This window comes from Psittacula echo (genome assembly GCF_963264785.1).
Source record: "Psittacula echo genome assembly, chromosome: 13".
Lineage (NCBI taxonomy): Eukaryota > Metazoa > Chordata > Aves > Psittaciformes > Psittacidae > Psittacula > Psittacula echo.
The window spans coordinates 10,438,332-10,464,686 of NC_137749.1; the positions used below are offsets into that span (position 1 = coordinate 10,438,332).

The window sequence follows — 26,355 nt, forward strand, 5'->3', positions numbered from 1 at the left end:
TCTGGTTTTAATCTCTTTTCCTGCACTTGATTCCTCAGCTTTTAACACACAAAAGGCACTGGCTGACCTATATGGAAAACAGATTATAATCTAATTCACAATAAAATCTGTATGTTTAGTAAATACCTCTATAAATCTTTCAAGAAACTCAGTTTTCACAGAAATAAAATTAATTGGCTTTTCACCATTGATATTGTCTGCTATTTGTTTGCCTTGAACAACCAAATTTTGACATGTAAAGTATTCCCAGCAACATGAAGTTTAAGATTGTACTGTACTTAAGGACAAATATATCACAGGGCTATGTTCTGAATTCATACCTCACTTTTACTGAAGTCTCTCAGTTCTGATTTTCCATGTCTATAGAGTTTTTTTCAATTTGGGTTCACTATTCTGCGATTTTTGCCCTTTCTGGAGGGAATAAGAATTCTGATGGGCAGGATGAGGGACCTTTGTGTGCACACAACTCTTAGTGAATTATACTATGAAACAGCTATACCCTCTTTATCTGTTGAGATACTACAACATCAGAAATTCCAGTGGGAATCAAAGGGATCTCTGAATTTTTGTTGAATGCTTTATGCATTCAACAGAGTCTTATTTTAATAGGAGGCAAAATTTCATTAGAACTATGGTAGTAAACACATATCTGTGATTTGAGACTTGAGAATCCTGTGATGAGGAGCCTAAACTACAGGAAGAGTGCCCAGCACATACCCTCTGCCGGTCTGATTGCAAAGCCCTTCTCAGTCGAATCTCAAGTAGTACTACAGTGACTATCGAGCTCCCTCTTGTGGGAAAGAGGAGCCAATAAGCTGAGTCTGAAAATCTCTTGAGCTGTCACTTACAAACTCTTTCTTCAGCATGTTCCCACACGAGAGAAGCAGAGATTTTGTAAGTAATAAATCAAAATCAACCAACCAAACAAAACCAAAAGGTAGAACATAAGATGAGTCTTTTTAAAGGAAAACAAAACATAATTTCTGATTAATCTGTGGCTGAAATTGAGAAACCACTTTTTTGTAGCACAAAGCGGTAGAGTTTGATAAGGCCAGTAAGACTTGAGAAGTCCAATATGACCTATAACATTCTATAAACCTAGAAAAATTTGAACTCTCCTTCTTAGAATTCAGAGACTGGCAATCTCTTGCTGCCAGAACAACCTGCTGGCCAAAAATCTGAGAAACTGAGCAACCATCTCTACTACCAAATGCAGATTCTGCTATAACTTCAACTTGCCAAAGACTTCATTCTAACTCATATACTCAGAGGATGCAATACATAGAGGAGTTTATAGCATTCATTCACCAGGGCATTATATTGTACTCCATAGACCAACCTCTAATTGATGAAAACCCAAAAAGACACAGGGAGACAGATTTATTCATGAAGAATGGATTCCAGACATACCACAACAGGATGAGCCTGAACTGGAAACAAATAGAATTTAGAAAGATATGAATCAAATTACCTGTAAGAATAAAAATATTAACATGCTAAGGGTTGAATAATCACTCAAAAGTCAGAAACAACATCATTAAAAAGGAAGGGCTTTTGTAGTAAGAAATTAATTTTGCCCATCAGGTGACTTTCTTAAATGGCTTTTGATTCACTACCAGTTGTTTTGCTCAGATATCTGCATACTTACTTCAACAGGAACTCAGTAACACATTAGCTTCTACTTAACTGTTCAAGAAACAGCACAACATAAGTACATCCTTTGGGAAACCAATTACTACAGTTGCTCTTTAACATTGCTTCGGACTGCCTCCAAATTTCGCTTCTCCAATTCCTCAGCTGCAACTTCCACAAAAGGAAGCTGGCAGTACAACTGTGCCACAACCACTGTGAGGTCTTCAGCTAGTACAAAAATCATAGTTTAGCCTATTTGCATTTAGAGTTAATACAGTTGTTCCAGCACTGTTTCCCACAATATTAAGGCATCTTCAAAGCCAATTAAATTGTTGATAGAATAGATTAACATGCATAGATAAAACACAGACCAGATAGAAACATTTAAGAACTTGACAATTTATGTTTATTTTTCCAAAGTTAGTTTCCTTTGTACTTTCTTAAGCAATTCAGATTTCATTTTAGATGATCAACTATTAATACGGAGTTCTTTGCAGGGGAAGTCTCAGTGAGGCTACAAAACACACACCAAAACCAACCAACCAACAACAACAACAACAACGCCGAACCAAAAAAACACAACCAAAAAGTCTCAAAGCATCCATCATAGAATAAATGGAGTCAGACTATTGTCAAGTGATGGTTAATGACTGACAGAGTACTGCATTTGTATGTGAAGTTTTTGGAGCTCCAGAAGGCACAAACCAGTAATGACACCAAGCAGTGTAATGAATCACTAGAAAAAACTGTGCCAGCTGATATTCCAAGGAATACAATTATATGTTGAAGGGATTGCATCTCTGATTATGTATAATAAATTGAGCTCAGCAACAAAATAAGAGGAGAGAGATTTTGAGGGGAACTAAAAATGGAATCCCTATCGTTTCTTATACTTGACACTGAGTCATTTTGTAGCTGTAAACACTTCACACATCTGCACAGAAACCTAGCACTTAGCCTGGACAACAAGATTTGCTGCGGCACAGTGAACCAGCTCTTCCTCTCTCATTCAAACTCAGTCAACATGAAGACAATGGCTATGCTGCCCACTCAGTGCAACACGTGGTACAAGTGGAGCGTATATTCATCATCCTTGTGAAACAGATTTGGGAGATGAACAAATACATAGATCATGATAAGGTCAAAACATTACACATTCAGATAAATAGCTCCATACATACTCACACATACTCGTTTTCTCCACCAAATGCTACATTTCTGTCTTTGCCAACAGAACTGGCACAATTGCCAAAGTGAATAAAAAGAGACACAGAGTTCCTAGATCTCTGTTCATCTCCAGAGGCCCCTTCCAAGCCTAACTATTCTGTGATATTCCATAAAGCTGCTTTAACTTACATCATAAGAAAATAAAAGTAATAAAAAGGATGTTTAAGTCTCCTGTTCTCTACTTTTTCCTATTTCTCATCAAACAACTGGGGGAGGGGGAAACCAGGAGAGAATCTACAATATCTTCTGTTTGATGCATAGATTTACTAACAAATGTCTTGGTTTTCTCAGCAGCTCAAATCTGAAAGGTCCTGTCATCATCAGTTTCCCAGATACTATTATTTCTGTAATGACTTAATGAGTGTCTTAAGAAAATGTAACTGTCCATAGGTTTTCTTCTTTCTTTCCATTTTTTTTTATGCCAGCAGAGCATATAATACTGGATTTGAATCTTAGAGGTATGGAGTTATAACCTGCTTCTAGAGAAACAGTCTTTCTGTTGTCTCACTTTGATTTCTTTGCTAATTCTTTCAAATGAGTGCTGACAGTAATTTAAGGACCATAAATGTGTCTGGTTTAGTGCAAGGTAAAGATTTACAGTATCTTATCTATATTACAAAAATATCACTGAATAGATACCCAGAATATTCAAATTCAGCGAGCTACTGGAAAAATAAGAGGGAAATTAAGACAAGTGTATCTATCTCCCTTTCACTTCTTTTGTACTTCTGAATCTTAAACCTAGTTATCATAATCAATCATACTAATACAATTGCACAAATACTGACAACATTATTTGTCATTTATATTTCTGGCAATGTCATCTGTCAGCAGGGATGATTTTTAAAGCAGAAATATCTTTTGGCATCAGTCATTGTGTCCCAAAGAGGAGAAGAGCATTATAAAGCTGCTTTACTTTGATTAAATTCAGTGGTACTCAGAGCTAATCTTTCTTCATTAAACAATGTCTGTAACATCTAAATACTAATTGCACAAGATTATGTCAAAGGATATTTAAAAAGGCAAAACCAGTGCAGTGGTTTTTGATCCAGCCACCACATTAAGTCATAACAACCTGTCCAGACAGCAGGCTCTACCAGAAACAGTCAGTAATGACATCTTCAAAAAGCAAGTACCTTATGGCTTAACAAGCATGTGTCTACTTTGGAGAACTCCATCTTTTCCCATCCCCCTAAACCCACACACACTTCTAAGTCTTTTCACAAAATGGCAAAACCATTTCTCTACATAGCTGCTTTTATTGAGCAGTGGAGCAAATTGCTTTCAACATGTAGTGATCAAATTATCTTGTCCAGTAAAAACAGAAAGGGTGACTAGGAATTTAGCAGCAGTATCAAAACTAACCTTACCAGCTCAGAGTTCCTACCTCAGACAGGGATGAACAAGTTCATGACAGAGACCATGTATGGTTCCAGAGTCATGTTACATTACTAGAAACAAAAATTCCGGTTAGAATAAAATGAAAGTCATCACTCTTAGCAACACAGTAGAATGGCAGCATAGATCATATTAATGAAGATCAATTCAGAGAAGGATTCTGCATCTTCTTTTGAAGATAGAAAAACTAGATTTCATGTATTCCATGCTATGCACCTATGTTATAATTCTCTCTTATTTGAGAATGGAAAAGAATAGCATTCTTATCTGGTAACGTTTTCAATATATTAGATAGCTGGGATAAAACAACAAAGTTTCTGTCTGGGCTTCTCTGAGGCTTGGAAATACTTAAACACTGGGCTCTGATTCTCAAGTGGAAAATTAAAAATAATACAGATTTTTCCTGGATGGAGAAACCACAGCAAAAATTATGCAGCTGCATTTGTGTACTTCCATACCTGTAATTCAAACAGATTTATTTTGGAACAGTTGTAGAATATTTGAAATGCATAAAAGCAAGTCAGAGTTATTTTATACTATGATCTTGAAAGACAAAACCATATAGCTGGCATCCTTTATTCTGAACTGCCATTTGTTTTCTGCTCCCTTAACAATACAACCTCAGTATCTAAAAGTTGTAGAGAATTATCAAAGAATAATACACTAAAATTATGTATTTTTCACTACAAGTGTTTCTGGCAGACAGGTGAGCACATGGCACTGGCAATGTCTTCTTGCATTAAGACAAGGATGTTTTGTTTCCACTCAGTGAGAAAGGTTTATGTTAAACTGTACCATCCTGCACAAGTGACCCTGCAGCAGCAAAGGAACTCTCAGAAAGAAAGTTTGGAGAAGTTTTCCTCCTTCATTTCCAAAAATAAAACTTTCTGTTGCTGCTTTGAGAACTTTCCTTGTTGCAGGTGTTGTAGGTATGTGTGTCAGTGACAGAGTCCATGGTGGAACACACAAAAATAGAAAAGTACTGTTTGTCTGTGGTAGCTCCTCCCCAGAAGGTCCCGCTTTGGCTCATCCCTGGAAAACTCCTGACCCTTGGAGACCTTTCTAGATACAGCTGGCCACTTCTTGCAATGTAGGCTGGCCACCTACGTCAGAATGAGTGTGCATTTTTGCTGGTATAAGTGCCTGAGCCTCAGGCGATGCAAGGAGGCAGAACCTCATACCACCCAGGTCAATGTTGCCTCCATGGGGATGCCCGCTAAGGTTGAAGCCTGCCACCTTGCAGTGCGATAGTGTTTCTCAGAGCTGGTTTCCTGATCGTCATTACATGGTCCTTGGGGTTGGTAAAGATAAGCAAACATCAGAGATATCCTTTATCTTTTGTTACCTCTATATTTTCCCTGTATTAATAAACTAGTTATGATTCTTTATTGTGTTGCGTTTCTCTCAACCCAGAATTCTCGAACTCTGGAACAGTATTCTAGACTACAGAGGATCATGGTGGTTGCAGAAACATTTGACAGTCAGCAACAGCTCAGGCTTACTTGATAGTTGTGTTCTGGGATTTCCATTATGGTTTTTTCCACTTCTGTAGAAACAGAGAATTTATGCAATTAACTCACAAGAAATTATACCATCCATTATAAAGGGTAACAAAAGCTGAATGCAGCCCCAGTCACTCCTATATGCTAAAACTCACATAGATAATGACATGAATGTGCTTGAGGTGTTTGAAACAGGCTGTAATGCTTGAAAAACCTTCCCAATCCTTCAGACTGTACATGAGGGAAATACACACAGAAAGCAAAACTCAGCATACTGATGAGGTTTCCTGACCCAGTCTGGGTGATGTGCCCAGAAATCTTCTCCAGCTACGTTATCATAGACTGTTCAAAGGCCAAGGTAGAAACTTGGGAAAGGAATTCTTTGACAATTTCCCCTAGGAAACGGGGCAGAAATTATGTGGTACTATAACTGCACATCAATACATGAACCAGCATAACAAGCATATTTATGAGCAGATCGCTGCTCCATATTGGGCTCTGGCAAAGCCTTCAAAGCCTGCTGGGCATTCTGCAAGGCAGCACGGTCACTGTTGTGGGGCCTTACTGGCCTTGCCTTATAACTTGTGCAGTCAGACATGGTATCTCTTTTAAAATGCAAGTCTGCATTCACCTCCCACACAACAGTTACCAAGTGTGACCACTGGATCTAACTATATAGTGTGGTAGGGAGCTATAAAGATGACAGCCCAGCTACTGGCCTTTAAATTCTTGTCACACCACCATTCCCAGCAGAAGAATTTCAGGACAAACTAATCACAACAGTTCTTTGGGTTTAATCTTTCTTGTCTCTATCTTAGATCCTTTTTTTTACTCCATCTATTTTTACTACATTGTAATGCAACGGCCTTCCCCCCTTTTTATTTTTTGCTCTTTTTATCTCTTCTGAAGACTAAAATTTCTTGCCCCTTCAATAGATTTTCTTTCTTGCACTTTATTTTTAGTTCTGTTTCCTCCCTCATTTGTTCTCTGTGATCAGCCATATCAGTATCTTGCTCTTCACTTTCAATTTCTAGCCCATTTGTGATGGACAAGTCATCTTTGCACAGCATTCCCTACATTGTCTTACAATGGTGAACCCCTGCACAATTGAAAAGTATCCTGAAGATTTAGAAAGGATTATGTGACATCAAGATGAAACATGAGGCGAACCTGTTGGGAAGATACTGGCTTCATACTGGAGTAATAGATAGAACCCACAATCCTTTGCTTTGCTCTTGTCTCCATTTCAATGGAAAATGCTATTTTCTAAAACCAGAAACTGACTTACAGTTAAGGAATTCTAGCTCAGACAAGACTTCAGATCTAAGATTGCCAGACCTTCAGAGGTCTGCCACATTTAGCTTTCACTGCAACTCAGAAAAAGCATCATAAGCAACACAAAGTACCAGAAGAAAACAGACAGACGTGCAGTTTTCTGGGATTTATTTCAGTGAAGGGTAAGAAACAGTGTAAGTGATACTATGACAGCTGGGGGTGGGGAATAAAAAAATCATAATAAACAGCAGAAGAAGGAAGTTTGCTTTGAAATCTTTAGGAATTCAGCATTGATAGCTACAGAAAGACAAACACAAGACTCAGAATGGTATAGGGTGAGTGCATTATATCCCGTTCTTCTGAAAATGATGTCATATTCAACTAAGAATTCTTCCCTCTTCCTGAATAATGAACACACTGTACCTAAAAAGACCAACCTTGAAGATCATTAGGTACTCCCAGCTTTTTTCTGCCTTTTCAGTTGTTTGTATGTGCTTGAAAAATGCCACACAAAGAACTGAAACAGGGATATTTCCCTAACTACTTCTTAGTTGGTTTTTTTTAGAAAGCATCTTCTTAAATTAGTTCCAAGTGCTGTTCTAGTTACTTGTGAGCTTTCTTTCTGTTTATTTTTTCCCTGAAGGTCTTTATCTCAACAACACTGTGTACAACTTGTAAGGCAAATCAATTGAGGAACTACAGGAAACCTGATTTCCTTATCTGCATTAAATTTACTTACCAGCAAATCTTTTTTTTTTTTTTTTTTTTGTTCCAACTAGAAAGATGAGGCTGGAATCTGGCTCATTCTCCCTCAGTGCATCTTCTAGCCACTATCTGAAATACAAAAGAGTAATGAGGGAATCAGTCAGAGGAACTGAGGAATAGAGGAGAAAGTGACTGATAATAATGTCACAAGAAAAGTGAGAGGATGAACTTATGTGAGAGGATCAAAAGCCTTTTTTTCTAGGCAGAAAGAGACCAGGAGCTATTCCAACTCCTTTGAATGCATGCCTTTCATTAATGAAAAGTTCAAACATGCCCACCATAGAGCACAAATTCAACAATGATTTCAGCACTCAGAGATGGTATTTATCAGTATAGGGGAGAGGGCAAACTTTTGATTTAGATAAGGAATAAGAAGAACAAGAAGCAGAGGAAAAGATATGAACAACATAGCATATTAGATACAAACAGGAACAAAGAAGAGTGAAATAATCTATTCAGTGTTATAAAACAGCTCCCTGTGAAGGCTGCATGATTCTTGTCTCCTAAGCTTTTATATTTCTGTTACTCTGGCAATCAAGTTCCTCTTGAGTCATCCAACACAAATCAAAGAGGGAAGAGAGTATGTGCATGTGTGGGAAATCAGGTTCACAGGCTTCAATTATTTTCAGCCAAGCAGAGACACTAATATATATATATTATTTTACAAAGTCATATGCAAATGAGCTAAGTACAACAGCAGTAGTCTAACAAAATAGTTACATATTCAAATCACACAGAGTACAAGTTGTAAAGAAATATGTACCTGCTTTGCAGTCACAACAGTATGTTAGAAAGATACAGGCTCTGAGCTGGTGACAACAATATGGATCATAGAGCCAAGCTGGGGTTTGCAGCCTCCACTAAAAGCAAATAAGTTTACTTAAAACAATTATTGTGTAAGCAAACCATTACAAGTGCCTGAACCAATAAGTTCAGCTAGACCTACATATACTTCAAGGTTTTAATTTTCTCTCCTTTTTTTGACAACCTATCTCCCAAAAGAATCGCTACAGAAACTAGAGAAAGAAAATTCTGGGTTAACAGTTTATCTAAAGACGGGCTCTTGAGACATTATGCATCTGATGTATCTATCTATCTCATCAATTTCACTATTTACCTTATTCTCCACTGACCATAAAGGAAGTCAAGGGTAAGTAGTTTAAATTTATGCTCTGCATTTTATCTACAAAAATCCCATGCTATGTAATCCAAACAAGTAACTGTCATTATTCATTTCTTATTTCAGTAGAAAATACACTCATGATCCAGCTAGTTCTTAGCAACTACAAACTATCCAAGGTGTTTCAACCTGCTGCAAAAGCTCTAAAGCCTAAGCCAAAATATAGAAACTTATTTGATGTGATCCAAAGTTTGGATATCAGCCAGATCAATCACTGTTATTATAAATGCAATAAAACACAAGAACAGAGGAAAAATAAGTTAGAAAGTGTATCAGAATTCTTTCCGACTCATTGTGTTAAACAGAGAGGACGCTTACATATAGAGTGCAAGAGCAGATTTAACACAGAGTAGGTGGAAGACTACTCATTTGCTCCTTCCTCTTCCTTCCCTAGCACTCAGTGAGACTGCATTCATCAGTCTTCCACCTTACTTAGTCTTTGCCTGCAGTCTATAGTGCTATCATTCCTTTTATCTTTTATTTTATAAAGGGACCAGTTCATTTCTGCGGGAATTAATCTCTTACCAAAGGGAATGCCAGAAGTATTCTATATTCTATCTTCAGCAATAATCTTACCCAAACCCAAATTCTTTTCCCCTAGACACAAGTGTCAATTTTTAAAACTGACCATCACAACATTCAGAGCTTGCAGGTCCAACAACATATTAATTCACAAACTTTTTGGTCCCTTCTCTTCAGTAAAGGACAATCCATTCCACCACACTGTGTCTACAGGCACCCTCCCAAGGAGCACATATGCATATATGTTTCTGTATAAATTACAACCTCCTGTCACAGCCAGGATCAAAGTAATATTGTTCTCACCCACTGCTCCTTGGTACTAAACAGATGCAATGCACTTGAACTTCTCCTGACCTGCTGTGTCCCATCTGTGCAATGAGGGAAAAAAAAGAAATTTCAGGTTAATGAAACCCAGCGTAACCTGAGTAAACATGCAGCAGACTGGTACAGGTTGAAGAAGAATGTGGTACCAGAGAAGTGCTACCATCTGGAACATGTTATTCATTAACTACCGATAAAAATACAGTAAAGCTCTATTATTTTTAATGAAGATATTTGAATTCTATTTTTACCTCTTTTTTTATATATGTATTTGTCATTTTGGAGATATAGTTCAAATATTTGTATTTGTATTCTGCATGGTAATATCCTTTTCTTAAAAACTTTTTCCTCATCTATGTAATTTGTATGTATTTCTAGGGCAATCTAATTTTGAGAATTTTCTGTGCTAATACCACCTAGATCATATATTAGCTCATAGAATCTTAGAATCTTGCATTTGCTAGATACGACATCTGTCCATACACTACAAATTAGAGACCTATAACTCAGTCCACCAGGTACTAATGACACCCTTAAAGAAAATAGAGTGTGCTTCTACTAATGAATATGATATGCAGTCCTCTCAGCTACTGATGGCACTACAGAGGCTTGGGGTTTTGTTAGAGACTAGCGCTGCCAGTCATGGACACTTGCAAATTTATCTGGTATAGAGATTTCTCAGCAAGAGGGGGCACTAGTGCTTATCGTATGGAAATGTTCTACCCAGCCACTGAAGATTCTGCAGATAACACAAGCTGACATTTAATAGCTCATAAACCTTATTGCTTCAGCTTGCAAAATACTGATACATCAGTCTAGATCTTTAGAGGGACTCAAGTTCCAAAAGGATAGTGCCTGCTAGAATTTTCAGAAACACAGTGACACTGAAATCAGTTGGAAATGGATTCATAGAATCATAGAACAGTTTGCATTGGAAGGGATCATAAAGCTCACTTAGTTCCAACCCCCTGCCACAGGGAGGATCACCTTCCAGTAGACTAGGTTGCTCCAAGCCCTGTCCAACCTGGATTTCTAAGTATGTTTCAATAAATCCCATTAGCATCTATCTACATTAATTATCTCAGAAAAATATGTGCTCCTAAGTAAACACATGCACTAAAATATTTCCTGCAAAGCATTTTATTTCTGCTCTAGGTCACAGTACAGCATAGATGATTCAGAAATGCCCTCTACATAACATTACTGCTAGCCACTGGAAATAGCAAAGGACATCCTTCAGCAGAGCCAAGGCAGGTGAGAGAAGGACAGGATTCCCGCTAGTCTGATAAACAAAGCTGAAAATCAAAGATTTTAAATCCACATTCTAATAAAAATCCAGCCTTCCTATGACTTGGGGAAAAATAATTAGTCCCTAAGAAAGAGATGCTGAAATCACTGAACACCTTACCATTAATTTCAATGACTGCAAGAATAAAATTCCCAGTAAAGTCAAGTTCAGTGCTCATTGTACCTACTAAACTCAAATGACAGAATGGTGTAACAGTGGACAAAGTCTGTGGCAAAAGCTTCTGCTTTTGCTTCAAGAAACTTGAATAAAAAAGGCAAAACTATGCTGAAAATGATGCATGACATCCAAGATTTTAATTGACAAATGACATTTCATTTTTTACGGATAAGAAATTCAGGACAGTAAATTTTTTACTAAAACTGGAGGTAAAAACCAGGTACAGAACCCGGTTTTCAGATCACATTATTCTTTGTGCAATTATATTATTAAAAAAAAATAAAAAATCTTTATTCCACTAGACCCTGCAGTAATTCAAGCTCTGCTGAGACTGCACTTTGTGCAATGCTTGACCATGCTGTGTCAACTTACATCTGGACAGCAGATGATATTCCAATTATTTCAAAATGTTCCATTTCAAAATCCACTCTCCATGGGTAGCCTTGTAGTCCCAGGCAAACTTGTCTTTATAAAGTCTGCAATTAAAAACAAGGATGAAATACTAGTAACACCCAGCTACAAATAAGGGCAAAACTAACACTTTCTTGGGTAAATTATGAAGAAAAGAATTAACTAACTGTGGAGTTGCTAAATATTGCAGAAGCATATATAAAGACACCAAGAAACTGATTTTAAAAAAGGAGATATTGGATAACAACCTAGAAAGCATACACCTCTAGTAAATAATTACTCAAATGATTAATCAATGAAATTAAAAGCTTACCATATCTATGTAAAAACATGGAAGAAATAATAATAATAAAACATAAACATAGAAAGTTGTCATGATGATTATAACATACACAAATTCAGTGATCTGTTTACTGGACTTAAATACAAAACCAGTAAGAGCTGGTTTTAACATCCAGTAAAGAATCAAATGACTATTCTTCAAAGCATTCTGAATTTAATCTGTCTTATTTCATAAGCTACAGGAAAACTCAAGCTTCCTCTACAGTCTTGCAGGTGTAGAAATGGGTTCAGGCACACACACAACAATGACCTAAAAATATTTTGGTGAACCACCCTATAAGTAAGGATAAAACATAAAGCCAAGACTCAAAAACTGCAAAGATTTTTACTTATTTCTTTTTATACCTTCTAATCGTTTAGCCTTTCGGCTGGATTTCTTGAGAAAACACTGTACCATATTTGACTGGATAAAAATAGTTCAAAATATAGCGTATTTTGATTGAAGTACCAGAGCTTGGCTTTCTGTGTTGGTATATCAAGCCTGTCACATACCCTAGACTTTGTTTTGTCTTTTATTTAATAACAAAATCATGGTTCAAAACAGAACCATGAGCTAGTACCCTGAATGGACAGGAATAGAAACATTATAACATTTATTTGAGATACAGCAGAATCAAACTATCTGCTGAGATACACTGTGCCTGTAGATAAGGCTGCTTTTCCCAACATACATGTGATCTCCTACCTATCCAGCCTGTTATAAATATTTGAAAACATTACACATTTTTGGTAGCAATTTCAACATTGTCTCTCTAAAAATTCTGATTTCGATCCTTAAATTGCAAGCAGTGAGCACATTTACCTGTGACTCCAATTTACCTAAATGACACTGTGTTGTAGAATCGGCTTTAAATTGTAAGGAAAAAAAAAAGTGATCACCAAAAAAGCCAAACCCCTCTGGAGCTGAAATAGTCAGTTTCTTAGTCTGCATATTTTTTCTTAAATATAAATCAGTGGGACCTCAATTCTAGTCTATTCAAATTGCTTTGACTGCAAGTATATACATTTGCAAATAAGACCATAAAGTATCTACATGTTTTCATTAAAATTAATCACAAATTTTTCATTTATTTTAATATTACAATTCAAGTCCTAAGTGCAGAAACAAGAAACTGCTGATAATAAAATACCCACTGCAGAATTTGTCTCTGGGGAAAAAAAAAAAACCACATGGTTTGAGCCAATGATTGACTATGTGGAATAATATTAATCTGAAGTTGGCTTCATGCAAATAATCCGCTTTGCTCTGGGTCCTCCCACAGAATACAGCAGATGGGCTTTAGGTGACTCAGCTGCATTCTTAAAATTCAAGTGTAGTGTATCTTTTAAGAGATCCAGGTGGCTAAATGAATATATTTGTTGGCATAAACTTGGACTGACATCTCTCGTGCACATGCTACAAAAATGGCTTAAGAGGTTTAATATTCTATTGTATAAAGGAATGGCTTTTTTAAACAAATCAATTAATTTACTGAACACTATTTCTGGTTATATTGGGCTTCTATGTGATACCGATTCCAAGTTACCTATTCTAAATAGTCCAAATCTTGACTGGTAAGTTACACAACTAATACTGTGCGCCACTCAATATTAACTGGGTGGCCACAGGCCTCTAAGCAGCTGACATGTCTCTGCCTGATTAACTGCTACTGATGAAATACTGAATAAAATCAACAACCTTAAGGGAAAAGCAAAAAAGTAACTGATGATTTAGAGGTGTGTGTTCCATTAATTCATACTGGGGAAAAAAGCTCCCTGGATTAGGCAATTTAACACACTGATGGAATATCAAGAGAGTCTTAAAATACATCCATTAGCTACTGAATTTATCAGACTACCTTTCCAAATGACAAAGGAATTGGGATAATGGAAAATTAAGATAATGGCTATTGCTGTCAAGCTTTACAATTACTGCACAAAATACTCAGTTGTCTGTCCCTCCTACCCTTGCTCCACCAAAAAAGTGACCGAATAATAATACCTAGAGAGCAAGGACAGGCAAGTGATTCCATTTTATTCACAAAGCCAAAATGTAAAGCTCTGATATTGGAATAAATGAACTGGAGAGCTGATTAACACTGGTTACAGAGAGGGAAATGCCTCGATTCACTAAAGTGTGTCTTGCTAGCAAAATTGTGTGGACACTTATAGTAAATTTACATGACAGAATAAACTATGACAGTGATTACGCTTCTAAAAAGCAATAAGCTCACTGATGTCTCTCAGGGAGACATATTTTGGCCTTTTCCCCCTACCCCCCCCCCCTTAGTGAAGTGAATAAGAAGTTCCATTCAAAGATGGATATCATGACAAGTTTTGTAGTAATCAAAATTCTAGATTTGAAAGAATAGTGAGTTAATTGTCAGTATTCATAGGAGCTCCACTTTACGAAAGATCCTGCACACTGGAACACAGAAGCATTTATCACTAAAACATACAGCTATTTATTTTAAATGAACAGTGATAATTCCTAACACAGTTAAGCTTTCTAGCCTTGCTTCAGCAATTAAATCAGTATTAGTAACAGTTCTTGGAGAGATAAGGCCTTACTTACTTGCTTACTTAAGGCCAATCTTACTCAGTGCTCTGCTGACAAGCAGTCCTGACCTCTGCATGGAAGTGCTCTTTGAACTGCAAAGAGGCCTCAGGTGTGTACCATTGAAAATAGGAGAGAACAGCTGTTCGGATAAACTGTGTGCTGCCTACTTTGCAAAAGTCCTATCAGCAAGGAAAAAATAGATAAGAAGATTAATTCAAAGAGTTCGTCAAGCACAGGGATATCCTGGCATAAGAGAAGGGATAGCTTTAGTTAGAAAGCAGTAAAGCCTTCCCACAGCTATGTTTGTAAAACCTCCTTTGGGAGCATGCCACCAGCAAGTCATAGTGAAGTCTTTTAGATCCCTTACATGTGTGAAGCACTCTTTTTATTACTAGCTTTTAATTAGACATTTGTTAAAAATGACAAAAACTTACTTTATATTTGCTTAAAATAACTATGATAATTTTCTTGAAATTAAAAGCAAAATATGTGGCTGACATCAGGCATGGAAAAAATTGCTAACTCCCTTTACTAGGATCATTTGATCTACTGTATGACTAAGGTGCCTATACAAAGAGAAAATTAAAATTGTCTCAATTCTTCAACCAAAACCTCCATATAAATCTAATTAGATTCTTTGCATATTTGATACCAGCTACGGTTCTTATTTCCCCTCGACACAGGAACTCTTTAAGCACGTACTCAATGTTTGGCTGAAATAACAAGATAGGTATTATAATAATAATATATAATATATAATATATATAATATATAAGATAGGTATTATAAGGTGTTATAAGATAACACTTTATCATTAATATATCAGCACTGAAAGGCAACACGAGGCCACATTCATCTTTAAAAGAAATCCTTAAACAATTCCTAATTTTTAGCAGATGACAACTGTACATTAAATTAAAATACTATTAGCATGAGGGAAACAATGTGGCAGGTGCTACATACTGTGACCAGAGGGATAAAGAATACTTACCTTGGGAAACCAGGAGAGTATTCTGTCCCTACTTACTGGGGGGACCAAATGCATTAGGTAGGACTTCATCCTCCAAATTCAAGTCAACTCTACCAGACAGGAAATACATAAACAGAAACATAGTTTTTAGGAAATGCTTCGATACAGGGAAAACATGATCAAAAAAATTAACAGTTCTTACAGACTCATAATCTTTTCTCATTGCAGTACAACTGGTTTGTGTTAAATAAAACCTGTTTCTTATGTAAAAGGGACCACTTCAGGGTGCATAGCTGTAGTAACAAACAGTGGCTTTCTGAAACTACAAGGCATCAACTGTAATTCCGTGGGAGGGCAGATAATTAATTCAACATAAGTGCTTGCAGTTTAGCCCTCAAAGGATTTTGCAGAGTTTAATTTAAAAATCTCGCTCATCATTATTTGAAATACATCTGCACAAAGGACATTAATAAATGTTAGGGATACCAGATTTCATTTGGTCAGAAGAAGGGAGGAAAGATGAAGCTGTTACTTTTCTTGGCACAGCATCAAACTTTCATCCAAGATCAGCTCAGAAAGAATGGAATCAGTAGATAGGCTAACTTGGAAAAAGATTAATGTTCATATGAAAGTCACAAATGCATTTAGATAACTCACTTGAGATACATCAATTTGGTTATGCAATGATACCTCGTGGGTTGTTGGGGGAGGGGACCCTTAATAGCATACCAATTTCTTACTGGCATTCAAAAGAATGTTTCTAAGAACATTCATCATGTGGCCAAGTATAAGGAAGGACTCACCCTGCCGCAGCTGATGCAGCAGGATTCCAGCCATACAAACAGCTCAGCCTGCTGCTGTGTGGCCATAGCAACAGGCTCTCAACAGTTCCCTTCCTTTTCTTCTTTTACAGATTGGGAAGGTGGGGTTGGAGTAATTTAACTATATGTAAGGCCCTAGTTTTAAAAGGACAAACTGGTTTTAGTGGCCATATAGATTCCTGCGATCAGAAACTGCTCCTTAATAAACCCAGTGGTACCTGAATTCTGTGTGAGACAATAGTTCTGTTTTCTTCAAAGATAATTGTATATATGGATAGAAAGAGCAGGATTAACTCGGCAGACAAGGAACTAATGGACTGGGGAACTGTCACAGTGCTGATATTAAACATAGTAGCAATTATAAAGAAACTCCTGAGGGAGTTTCAGAATTTCAACTTTGTTTCATCTTAGCTTTAGCATCAGGAGACTCATGCCACTAATGAGACATTCTGAATTATATAGATGTCCTTCTAGTCAACAGTAATCTTCCTTTCTAATGTAGCAAACACTAAACACAAGGAATAATAAATCACACAGCTCTTTTGTATTGGCTAAGTATTGTTAACCAACTCATTAGTTTAGACAGCACTTAGTATGCTAGACTGTAATTTAAGATGCCAAAAGATTTTCCCATTTATTTATTATTATTTAAATTTCCAAATTTCAAGACAAAAGAAAGCTCACACATTCTAATATTTGATAACACTGGAACAGGCCTGAACCTCTTGACATTCACGAGATAAGCCTCTCCCATTCCTGCAGCAGACTAAAAATGTTAAAAGGGCAAATCAACATGTACAAGCAATTTTAAACAATGATAAGTATATAGCAAAACCCCTACAGCTGTGTTTTACAACACCACTAAGAATAGTTTCAACAAAATTGCCAATCAACTACTTAGAATTGATGTTTTATTCTCTTTTGTGAGGAATTGCTTTTAAATCACTTCAGATACCCATGTGATCTCAACCATAATGAAACACACTATTCCCCCCAAGGAATCCAGATTTGCAGCTAATGGATTGTTCACCAAAGGAGGTGACATCACAGTATTTATTTATCACCATATACATAGTTCTGCTTATCATGCTACTTGTGATTGTACAAAACTAGAGAGATCTAGACCCTTTTTATGCTGTGCTCCTGCCCTTTGGCAAATTTGAATGATTTTACGGCAGTGTCTTAAAATAATAGTTCTGAAAACAAAACCTCTACCACTTCGTAAGAGTTTCAACCACTAACTTGCTTTCTCCATATTCTCCTAGTTCAACACATCCTAGATACATATAAACGTGTCATGTGTCCACAGGCTGACTCACTTCCTGTCTCCTAGAGCTCTGTCACAAACTAAGCTACAGAAGAAAAGTAAATAAAATCAATTCAGTGATTTTAGTGAATCCAAAGTATAGGTGGGACCAAGGCAACCAAACAGAAACATCTTCACTTACATTTAGTGTATTTAATACATAAACATATCCCAAATCAGGCACACCATTAGAGGGAAATCAATCATTTCAAGGGATCAATTATTTTAGAATTACAAAGCTGCTAAAAATACTGAGAATTATCAGTACTGAGAGCCAGATTTTCTCTTCTTATAAAGCTGAAGGAGATTCAGTCACCAGGAGGGCCTGGAATACAGTGTCTCCATGGCATCACAACACTCCTTACATCAATTTTGCAGGAACAGAAGCACCAGCAGATTCTGTAGTTAGCCAAAGGATTTGAGGAAGGCATTAAGTAGCTGTACATATAATAAGTTAATGTCATGACCACTAACCAAAATCAGTATTCCAAGCTATGGTGAAGAACAAGACAAAACAACTCATGCCAAAAGGATGAGAGCAGAGTTAACGCTGAAGGACAAGAGACATCCCTGATCTTCTCCTGCTAGTGAAAGTCTAACCTAATTCAGGAAAATAACCTCTACTTTAAATAATCTCCTCTAAAATGTTGCAGAAAAAATGAATCCTCTCCACAAAATACTTTTTAAACTAATAGCTTTTCTTTTATGGATTTTGAAGATCAACAAACCATAATCTATTCCTGTGCTGCATTTTAATCCAACTGATCTGAATGACTTTGGCTTTGTAAAATCCAGTTTAAGAACTTTATTATATTTGTTACTCAAACATAATGGAAAACATCTCAATAATTTATAGCTGTTCAGAATTGGTTTTTTCCTCATGCCAGATCACATCTGACAATCCAGAGCACCTTTAAGGTGTAATGGCTACATTACAACATGTTCTGTGTACCATCCTCAGACTATACTTTTTAGCAGAATGATATTGAAAAAGATGGCCAAGTCTTGAACACAGTTACATGAAACTATCACATGATAATGGAAACCCCTGCTACACATTCTAGCTCCTTATGGTGACAGAAGACAAACTCAGAAAGAAAACCTAGTCGAAAGCTACTGAGCTCCCCTCAACCCTTGGACCTTAAAGCACTCTCACCTGCTACACCTCTGCATTAACTCGACCACCATTTTGCTCAATCTGAATTTTTTCCAGTTGTGTTCAACTGAGATTACTTTTAAAACGGCGGGAGAGAAGAGAGCCTCCCTCCACGTTTTAGCAAAGCGGGGACGTAAAACGGCCTCCACACTGCAACCCCCCAGCGGCGCTCCCCCTTTTCCTCACCCGCTCTCTCCCCCAAGAGACCGCGCCTCAGCCGCGTCCCGCGCACAACACTCCCCATCCCACGCCAGCAGCGGCCCCGGCTTTCAATTCACCAACTACGCCGCTGACGCTGCTCTTTCGCAGCAGCTACCGTCAAACGCGGTATTTACGCTGTTGACGTAGGACCGAACTCAGTATGCTTGGCTGCGTTATTCTTATTCACGAAGCGGCGTGTTGCGGTAACTAGAGCTTGTTGTTGTGGTAACTAGAGCACGCGGGCGCGGAAGCGCAGCGGACAGGAGCTGTGGAGCGGGAAGGGCTGAGGTGATGACATGTTGGTGGGACAGGGCGCCTTTGATTATTTAGTCTGTTTCTTTTGTTTTGAAGAGAGAAGTGCAGTTGTTTAGCAGTTGTTTGAACTTTGCAGCTGGGTTTCTCTTTGTTGTTTTGGCAGAGCAGTTCCCAGCGCTGGCGCTTGTACGCTTCCATCAGCTGCGCCGTTTTCCTTACTGAGAGAAGGGGGAGGGCAGCCGTTACCGATTCTGTCAAAAGTTAACAAATTCTGAGGGCGGGTTTAAAAGAATGGGTTTTTTTTTAAAAAAAAAAAACAAACAAAAACAAAAACAAAAAAACCTCACCTTTTGCTTGCTTTTGCTTTATTTTTTGAGCCCCTTGTCCAGTTCAGGACATTGAACTACTTCATTCCCTCTCTCACCTTGCAATATTAAGCTTGCTTTCTCTCTCTCTTCCCCCTCCCCTCTTTTTTTTACAGTGTTCGGTAGAGAATTAAACCAGAGAAGACAATTCAGCTGATGAACAGACATTAATGCTGATGACCGTAAACCATTTCTGCCTCTTTCATAGCTTCCTAACAATGAACATACGCTAAAGTAGCTCTTCTGGGACATAGAGCACTATCGAAAGTCAGTAGTAGTCCTTTTGGTACATTATCTGTCCAGACACCACATACAGTCATTTTGGAGTATTTTTAGGGAGAGGGAGAATCCTTTCCAGGAAAATTCAGGATGGCACATGCTCGTGTATCAGCCAACCTCCCCCCTAATATAGATCCTACAAAAGCTCCTATTGCATTTGGAAGGAGGGCCCTTCCTAAACTGAATGAGGAGTTACAGTCTCCTGAGCTGCTGACTCAGCAGCGGGCACTGATGGCGCTCTGCGATCTGGTCCATGACCCACAAAATGTCTACCAGGCACTAGAATTAGGTAAGTGATCTGTTGTCATAACCTTTGACACAGGGGGAAAGGGGAAAGCACTTTTATGCACTATTTTTCTCCTTGCCCTATCTTTGATGACACAAAATGGCCATGAAGTTTCTCCTATTTTAATATCTTTTAAAAAGGTAAAGAATATTATAATGCCATATGCATAACAATTATTTTAAGAGTATCCTCACTTTAGGATTTATCAATGGTCCACTATAGGTTTTATCATCCCCTAAATACAAAAGTAGTGCAGAATCTTTTTTTTTTCTTTGTTGACACTGAATTTTATTTAAGTCTGAACGCAGTCTAATAATATATATCTATAAAAAAAGATTAATCAGTCCAAAGCTAGAAACACCACCCCCTTGTTGCTTAGTTAAATTTCATTTACCTGGAATCTTCTCCAATCCTGTTTTCCATGAACCTTTCAGAAAAAAAAAAAAAAGATCTTATGAAAACTGCTAAATATATTTTATTTAGAAAGGGAAAAATAAAAAGCTTTTAGTTATCCTAGAGCAAGAAAAAAAAAAAAAGCAAAATCACTCTTTTTTGTTTTCCCTTCATTTGACATTTTCTACCACATATGACTCAGGAGAGTGGTACTTCACTGGATTTTTCATACTTGAGGTGCTCAAAATACTCATATCTCAAATCCCATAATAATAAGAGGCAAAAAAACCTTCAATGAACCTTTTAATTCATAATCAAGTAATATTTAAATAAGCTTTACAAGTTCATTTGCAAAATCCATTAAGTCCTGTTTTGTCATTCATTCCTTCAGCAGTGGACAGCATGGCACATCCAGATGTAACTTTACCAGAGAGAGAAAATACCAGACCTTTTTATGCAGAACGCCTTCTCAGAACTCTCTTAGTGACTGCAGAATGAGTCTATAGCAAAAAACAACCCTGAAACTTCATGATAATTTAATATACAAAAGAATATGACCAAATCTATTATACTCATCAGGATTATATCTGGCCACCACTATTTTCAGAGGGTTTTATCTGAGCACTTGGAAGAATCCTAAGTGTGGATTTTAGGGAAGGAAAAAAAAAAACCACAACCAAAATCAAAACCCAAAAAAACCCCCACACAGCTTATCTTTGCAATTTTTAGCAGTCTGTTGCTAGTATGCAACACTGAAAAAGCCTTCCAGTTTGCCCCTGTTTTTTTCTCCATTTACTTAATTTTTTTTTTCCTCATAAAAGATACCAATAATCATGTTCAAAATGTATTAAGTTATTTACTGATCAACAGTAGCTGCTGAAGCAATGTGAGATTGTTGATTGGGTTATTTTTCTTTTCCTTTGGTCAATGTTATGTATGCATACACATAATTATTAATGGTTCACCCAGTTTCTTTCCACACGTGGAAAGCAATGCTGTCTGTTTATACATAGCACATGGTACACCTAAAGAAAGCTTAAAAAGAAATGTAGGCATCAGTCCTGCAGACACATGCTCTTTGAAAAGCATATTCGTATTTCATGAATATCTCCACTTATTTTTAGAGTTATATTGCTTCATAAATATTTGTAAGATTAGAATTTAACTTGGTACAGAAGTCAGCAGCTTGCATAAGTATATGCATATGCATATGCAGCTTGCTATGCAGCAGCATAGCGCTTTTGACAGTAGGCCTTGACACTCCAAGGTTTGTTCCCAACTTGCGATAAAATAACAAGAGTTTCATTGTCAGGACAAGATGAAAAAATTCTGATTATTTACACTTCAAATTGTGATATAAAAATTATTATTGCTATTTAAAATTAATGCTGAAGGTAAGAAATGTTAAAATGAACTATTGTGTTTCATAGGAGTTTTGGATAACCTGAAGACTTTGCTGGTACATCAGGACAGTACTGTCCGACAAAAAACAACAGAAATCCTCCATGTAATGACAACGCATAATGTTGGCAGGTAGGTGTAATTCCAGAGTTTACTGAATGGTAATGGAAATGATAAAGATGTTTCAGGGTGGAAGAAGAACAGAATTTCTAAGTTTTCACAAGATAGGTACAATGTAAGTAAGATTTAGAATTTCACAAATATATATGAGTTTTATTATGCTTAGTTAAATCTTTCCTCCAATGTTGTTTGCAGGCAAGGGCTGATACAAAATGGAGTGATTTCTGCCCTTGCTGAGCTCTTGGATGATCCAGTAGATACCTGTCGGAAGAATACACATCTCGTTTTTGAATATATGTCAAAATTAACTGAAGGTAGGGATTTTTTTCAGCAGTTAAGTATTCAAATAGGCAAAGCAAATAGGTAAATTTACCTGATTCCCTATGCAATATCTTCCAGATTAATTTTATTCAATTTTATTTGAAAAACATATTTTAAAACAGTATCTTTTCTGTCTTTGCTCATCTAAATTTTCTTTAGTTAGTTTTCCTATGAGAATTTATTCTTTGGGTTCTGTCGGAAAACTTTAAAAAGTATGACTCTCATCTTTTTTATTGGTGGAGATAACTATATTTCCTAGAGCTGTATTTGAAAATTTTGTAATAATAGTGAGACTGCTTAGCCAAAATATACAAAATGCGTTATATAGATAATAAATTAAACGCTCCATGTTAACATAATACATCTGTGAATAGTCCTGTCTATGTACTGAGGGGATTGGTCCTGCTAGATCTGTTAATTTTCTTAGGTCTTATGCAAGCTAAGGCTACCTGCTCAAGATACAGGTTGTGAGGACCACAGGCTCGAATTCATATTTCAGAATCTGGCATCAAAAATTCACTTTTTCTTCTTCTGTTCAAAATGACGACCAGATGTTCATCATGGCACACTAATTTCACAGTACACAAGGTTTGTAGGTTTTTCTGGTGTTAGAAAGTACAAATTTTGTGGAATGCCTTCCCTGATGCTTGCAACCACTGGTATAGGAGGATGCAAATGAGCAAGTAAGTGCACAGTCCATTGCACTGTGTATTCCACAGATTATGTATTCATGTGTCTTTGACCTTAGGCTCATAGGCACCATTTCTTAAATACACACTTTGACACTGCTTTCAAGTGGTGAACTAAAAAAACAAGCCAACCCCCCCCCCACCCAACAAAAAACCACAACACACACTTGTGCGCGATGCAAGGAACAATGAAGAAGTTTGCTTTATCTGATTATTTTATTCAAATATTGTTTGTCTTTATTATAATAATATAAAATTTTTATATTTTGTAAATTTTTAAATTGTCTTGGTAAGGTACAAAATTAAAAATGTGATCAATTACAATTAACTTTAGATATCAAATTGAGCTAGTCATCCTACACTCCCTGCATAGCAGAGGAAAAATCACTATCTAAAGGCACAAAAAGTCTGACATATAGGTGCTTAGGATGAGTTCTGCTCTGGTGATGTCCATTTATCTCCGGTGAGATAACCAGAAGAGTTACTTACATCAGAATCAGGCATCTAGCTTTTAAATGCTTCAGAATAATAGAGGAATCCAAGCTGAGAATTTGTCTTTGACTTGTCAGAAAAATAGGTTGTTGTACCTTTTACATATTTTCTTTATTATGTGTATTTATAGTTTTCCAAATATATTATGCACTAAGGGAATTTATGCTGGTTTGTTACTTTTATTTCCAGATTTTATTACTATAATTTCAATAGTTTTCTAATTTGAGCATTAGTCTTAAACTTCTCCACTTGATGAAAATTATAATTTTAAAATTTAAAATTTCAGTAGACAGAAATTATCAATTGAAAAGCTATACTATTTACATTCATGGGGAAGTATCTTGTCTGATAAATTCCTGGAGCTTAAAAAAAGAATTCAATGAATACTTGAAGCCTTGCTGAGTGAACGTACATGAATTAAAAAAATAAAAAGATGTATTCTTACATGCATACAACCCTTTCTAAAGTTCTAAATAATTGAATCATTATGAAGGATGTAAATATGGTGGACTGAACAACTTTGTGACCATCACTATAGAAAACCAGTTAAGTTCTATAGTGATTTTACAGATTTTCAAATCAAATGAGGCTAGGACTTGGCATAAGTATATTTTGTCCTGACTGCCTTTAAACAATTCTGTTCCTTACCTGTGTAGGCAGATAGATACCATCCCATGAACATGCGGATCACAATAGAAACTTATGGGAGAAGAAAACATAATAGAAGTAAATAAATGTTGCCAAACTTTTGCAGATGACTATTAACATGGAAAATTCTTTAGAATTTGGTGGCTGCTGTACCATTTTATATATGAATTTGATGTAAATTACAACTATTACGTATAAAAAACTGCCTGCTTTTAGGTTCTCTCACAAAACTCAGAGCAGTTACTAAGTAGGTTGGAAGTTTAGCTACATAATCCAAAAATATTCACTGACGGATTAATAAACGTTGGGGGGGGGGGGGTGTTTGGGGGAAACAATCATTATGGAAACTATCCATGTGGCTCTGAGAGGACATGAGAGCATTTTTTTTTTCCCCAGTGTTTGCAGTTAGACACTTTCTAAAAAGTAGGAACTAAATCGAGGGTTATATAGAAAGCATTTTATTAGAACCATTTTTTCTACTTAGAGACTTACTGTAACAGTAAGCAATGCTAGCTGTTAGTGTGCCAAAACATAAAGTATTGCATATTAAGAATTCTACATAAACCAAAATACATTGCCCAAACCAGAGGATATGTAATGGTACACCATACTGCCATTCAGGTCTACACCCATTGCTACACCTTTGTCCCTTCAGGCGTCTGATTATAGCCTCTTGGGTCAGCAGCCACTGATGGGAACCGTCTCAACTGTAAAACCAGTATGGTGATAATCAGGAAGTGCGAGATTATACTATACAAGGAGAAAACAAGTTGCCTCCTACAGTGGAAGGATTATCCAACAACTGCCAAGCTGAAGCTGAGAGCCAGCTGCAGCAGTTTCTCTCCTCAAAACCTTGCCTTTGAAGGCAAAGGATTCACAACAGCTCTGAAGTGAGCAGTTGCTTCTGCCAAACAAAAAGCAGCTTCCAAATCTTGTAACAGTCCCAGCTTTGTGAAAGTTACCTACACTTACAAGAAAAGCTACAGTTCTTTGAATGGTAGTTGCTTTTCAACAAGGCTTCTCTTGAGCTAAGACTGATACCAGTTTCTTCCTTTTACGTCTCCCACTTCAGGTACTGATGGCAGATAAGAATCAGATTTTCCAAATCAAACTAATACCAAGACTTGTTTCAGGGAATGGTTCCGGATTTTTGCCTCCAAAAAGCAGAAAAGGGTAATTAGTAGCATCAAAAGAGAGCACTTAAGTAATTGTAAGATTAGTTATTTGGTAAATTCTGTGCATCAGTGCCTTAATTGCAATTTCCTTTTAAACTTAAGGAGAATTACTTTATTTGAAACCGGGTATTTATGTCTGTTTTGAGTAACTTTTTGCCCCTTCATTAATTCTTAGCCTTTTGCCATGATTGTGTGCTATATGCATGTAGGCCAACTTCTTCTCCATTTTTCCCTCCCTCGCTTCTATTTATAAGAAATTAAAACTGAATGTAGAGGAACTGTTTACATCTGTGAAGCAAGCAGAATTTATCTGATCCTATATTCAAATCTCTCAGAGAGCATGATGTGTCTAGCAGTCTCTTTATAGCTTGCTTGAGTCATACCTTTCTAGGTGGAATTCTCTTCCAAAACTTAATTTCTTCAGCTATGAAATCACGCCAAATTTTGGCTATTTCCTCTGTCAATGTTTGTGCTATTAAAATCCTCCAAGACTTGTTCAGGATAGAAGTCCTTGACTAGTTTAAAATAGTCTTGCATAGCTTTCTTCAGACCAGATTTTTATACAATGTCCTTTTTGACAGTATGGAGGGGTGTGTGTGTGAAAACCTGCAATCCTCAGCCTGTCATGTATATGCAGTCTGTAAGATCAGTGGTGTAGAAGCTGAGGTAGCACGTTGTCTGTGAAAGCATCTCTGAATAATTACCCTAGGAAAAAAGAGGTTTTATGAGCAATGTATTTTTTATTTAGATAAAAATATAACCTATATATAAAAATATACATGCCTGCATTTAAGAGTTGGAAGATAATGCCTTGAGCAGAATTGAGTTACCATAGAATGGACTCACATACAGAATGCTGCTTACAAGAAAAATAGAAATGTGGTAAAACTGTTTTCTT

General features: G+C 36.8%; 2 protein-coding genes across 2 annotated transcripts in view; one reads left to right on the forward strand and one right to left on the reverse strand.

Moving 5' to 3' along the window:
- Positions 1 to 1,735: 1,735 nt before the first annotated feature.
- RAB36 (RAB36, member RAS oncogene family) lies at positions 1,736 to 15,639 on the reverse strand (the record flags this gene model as incomplete). Its single annotated transcript, XM_080628817.1, is given in 11 exon segments — positions 1,736 to 1,860; positions 6,035 to 6,086; positions 6,090 to 6,154; positions 7,774 to 7,864; positions 9,153 to 9,193; positions 9,805 to 9,820; positions 9,824 to 9,869; positions 11,660 to 11,715; positions 11,718 to 11,763; positions 14,619 to 14,698; positions 15,571 to 15,639. Coding segments are annotated over 11 exon segments (687 nt in total).
- Positions 15,640 to 19,958: 4,319 nt separating this feature from the next.
- The window catches only part of RSPH14 (radial spoke head 14 homolog), a gene marked incomplete at its 3' end in the record, with an annotated part of 83,757 nt that continues 77,360 nt past the window's right edge, over positions 19,959 to 26,355 (forward strand). Inside the window, exons 1-3 of the mRNA XM_080628818.1 lie at positions 19,959 to 20,221; positions 22,042 to 22,144; positions 22,328 to 22,446. Coding sequence (XP_080484944.1) covers positions 20,023 to 20,221; positions 22,042 to 22,144; positions 22,328 to 22,446 — 421 coding nt within the window. The 5' untranslated portion in view covers positions 19,959 to 20,022. The remainder of the gene's footprint in view (positions 20,222 to 22,041; positions 22,145 to 22,327; positions 22,447 to 26,355) is intronic.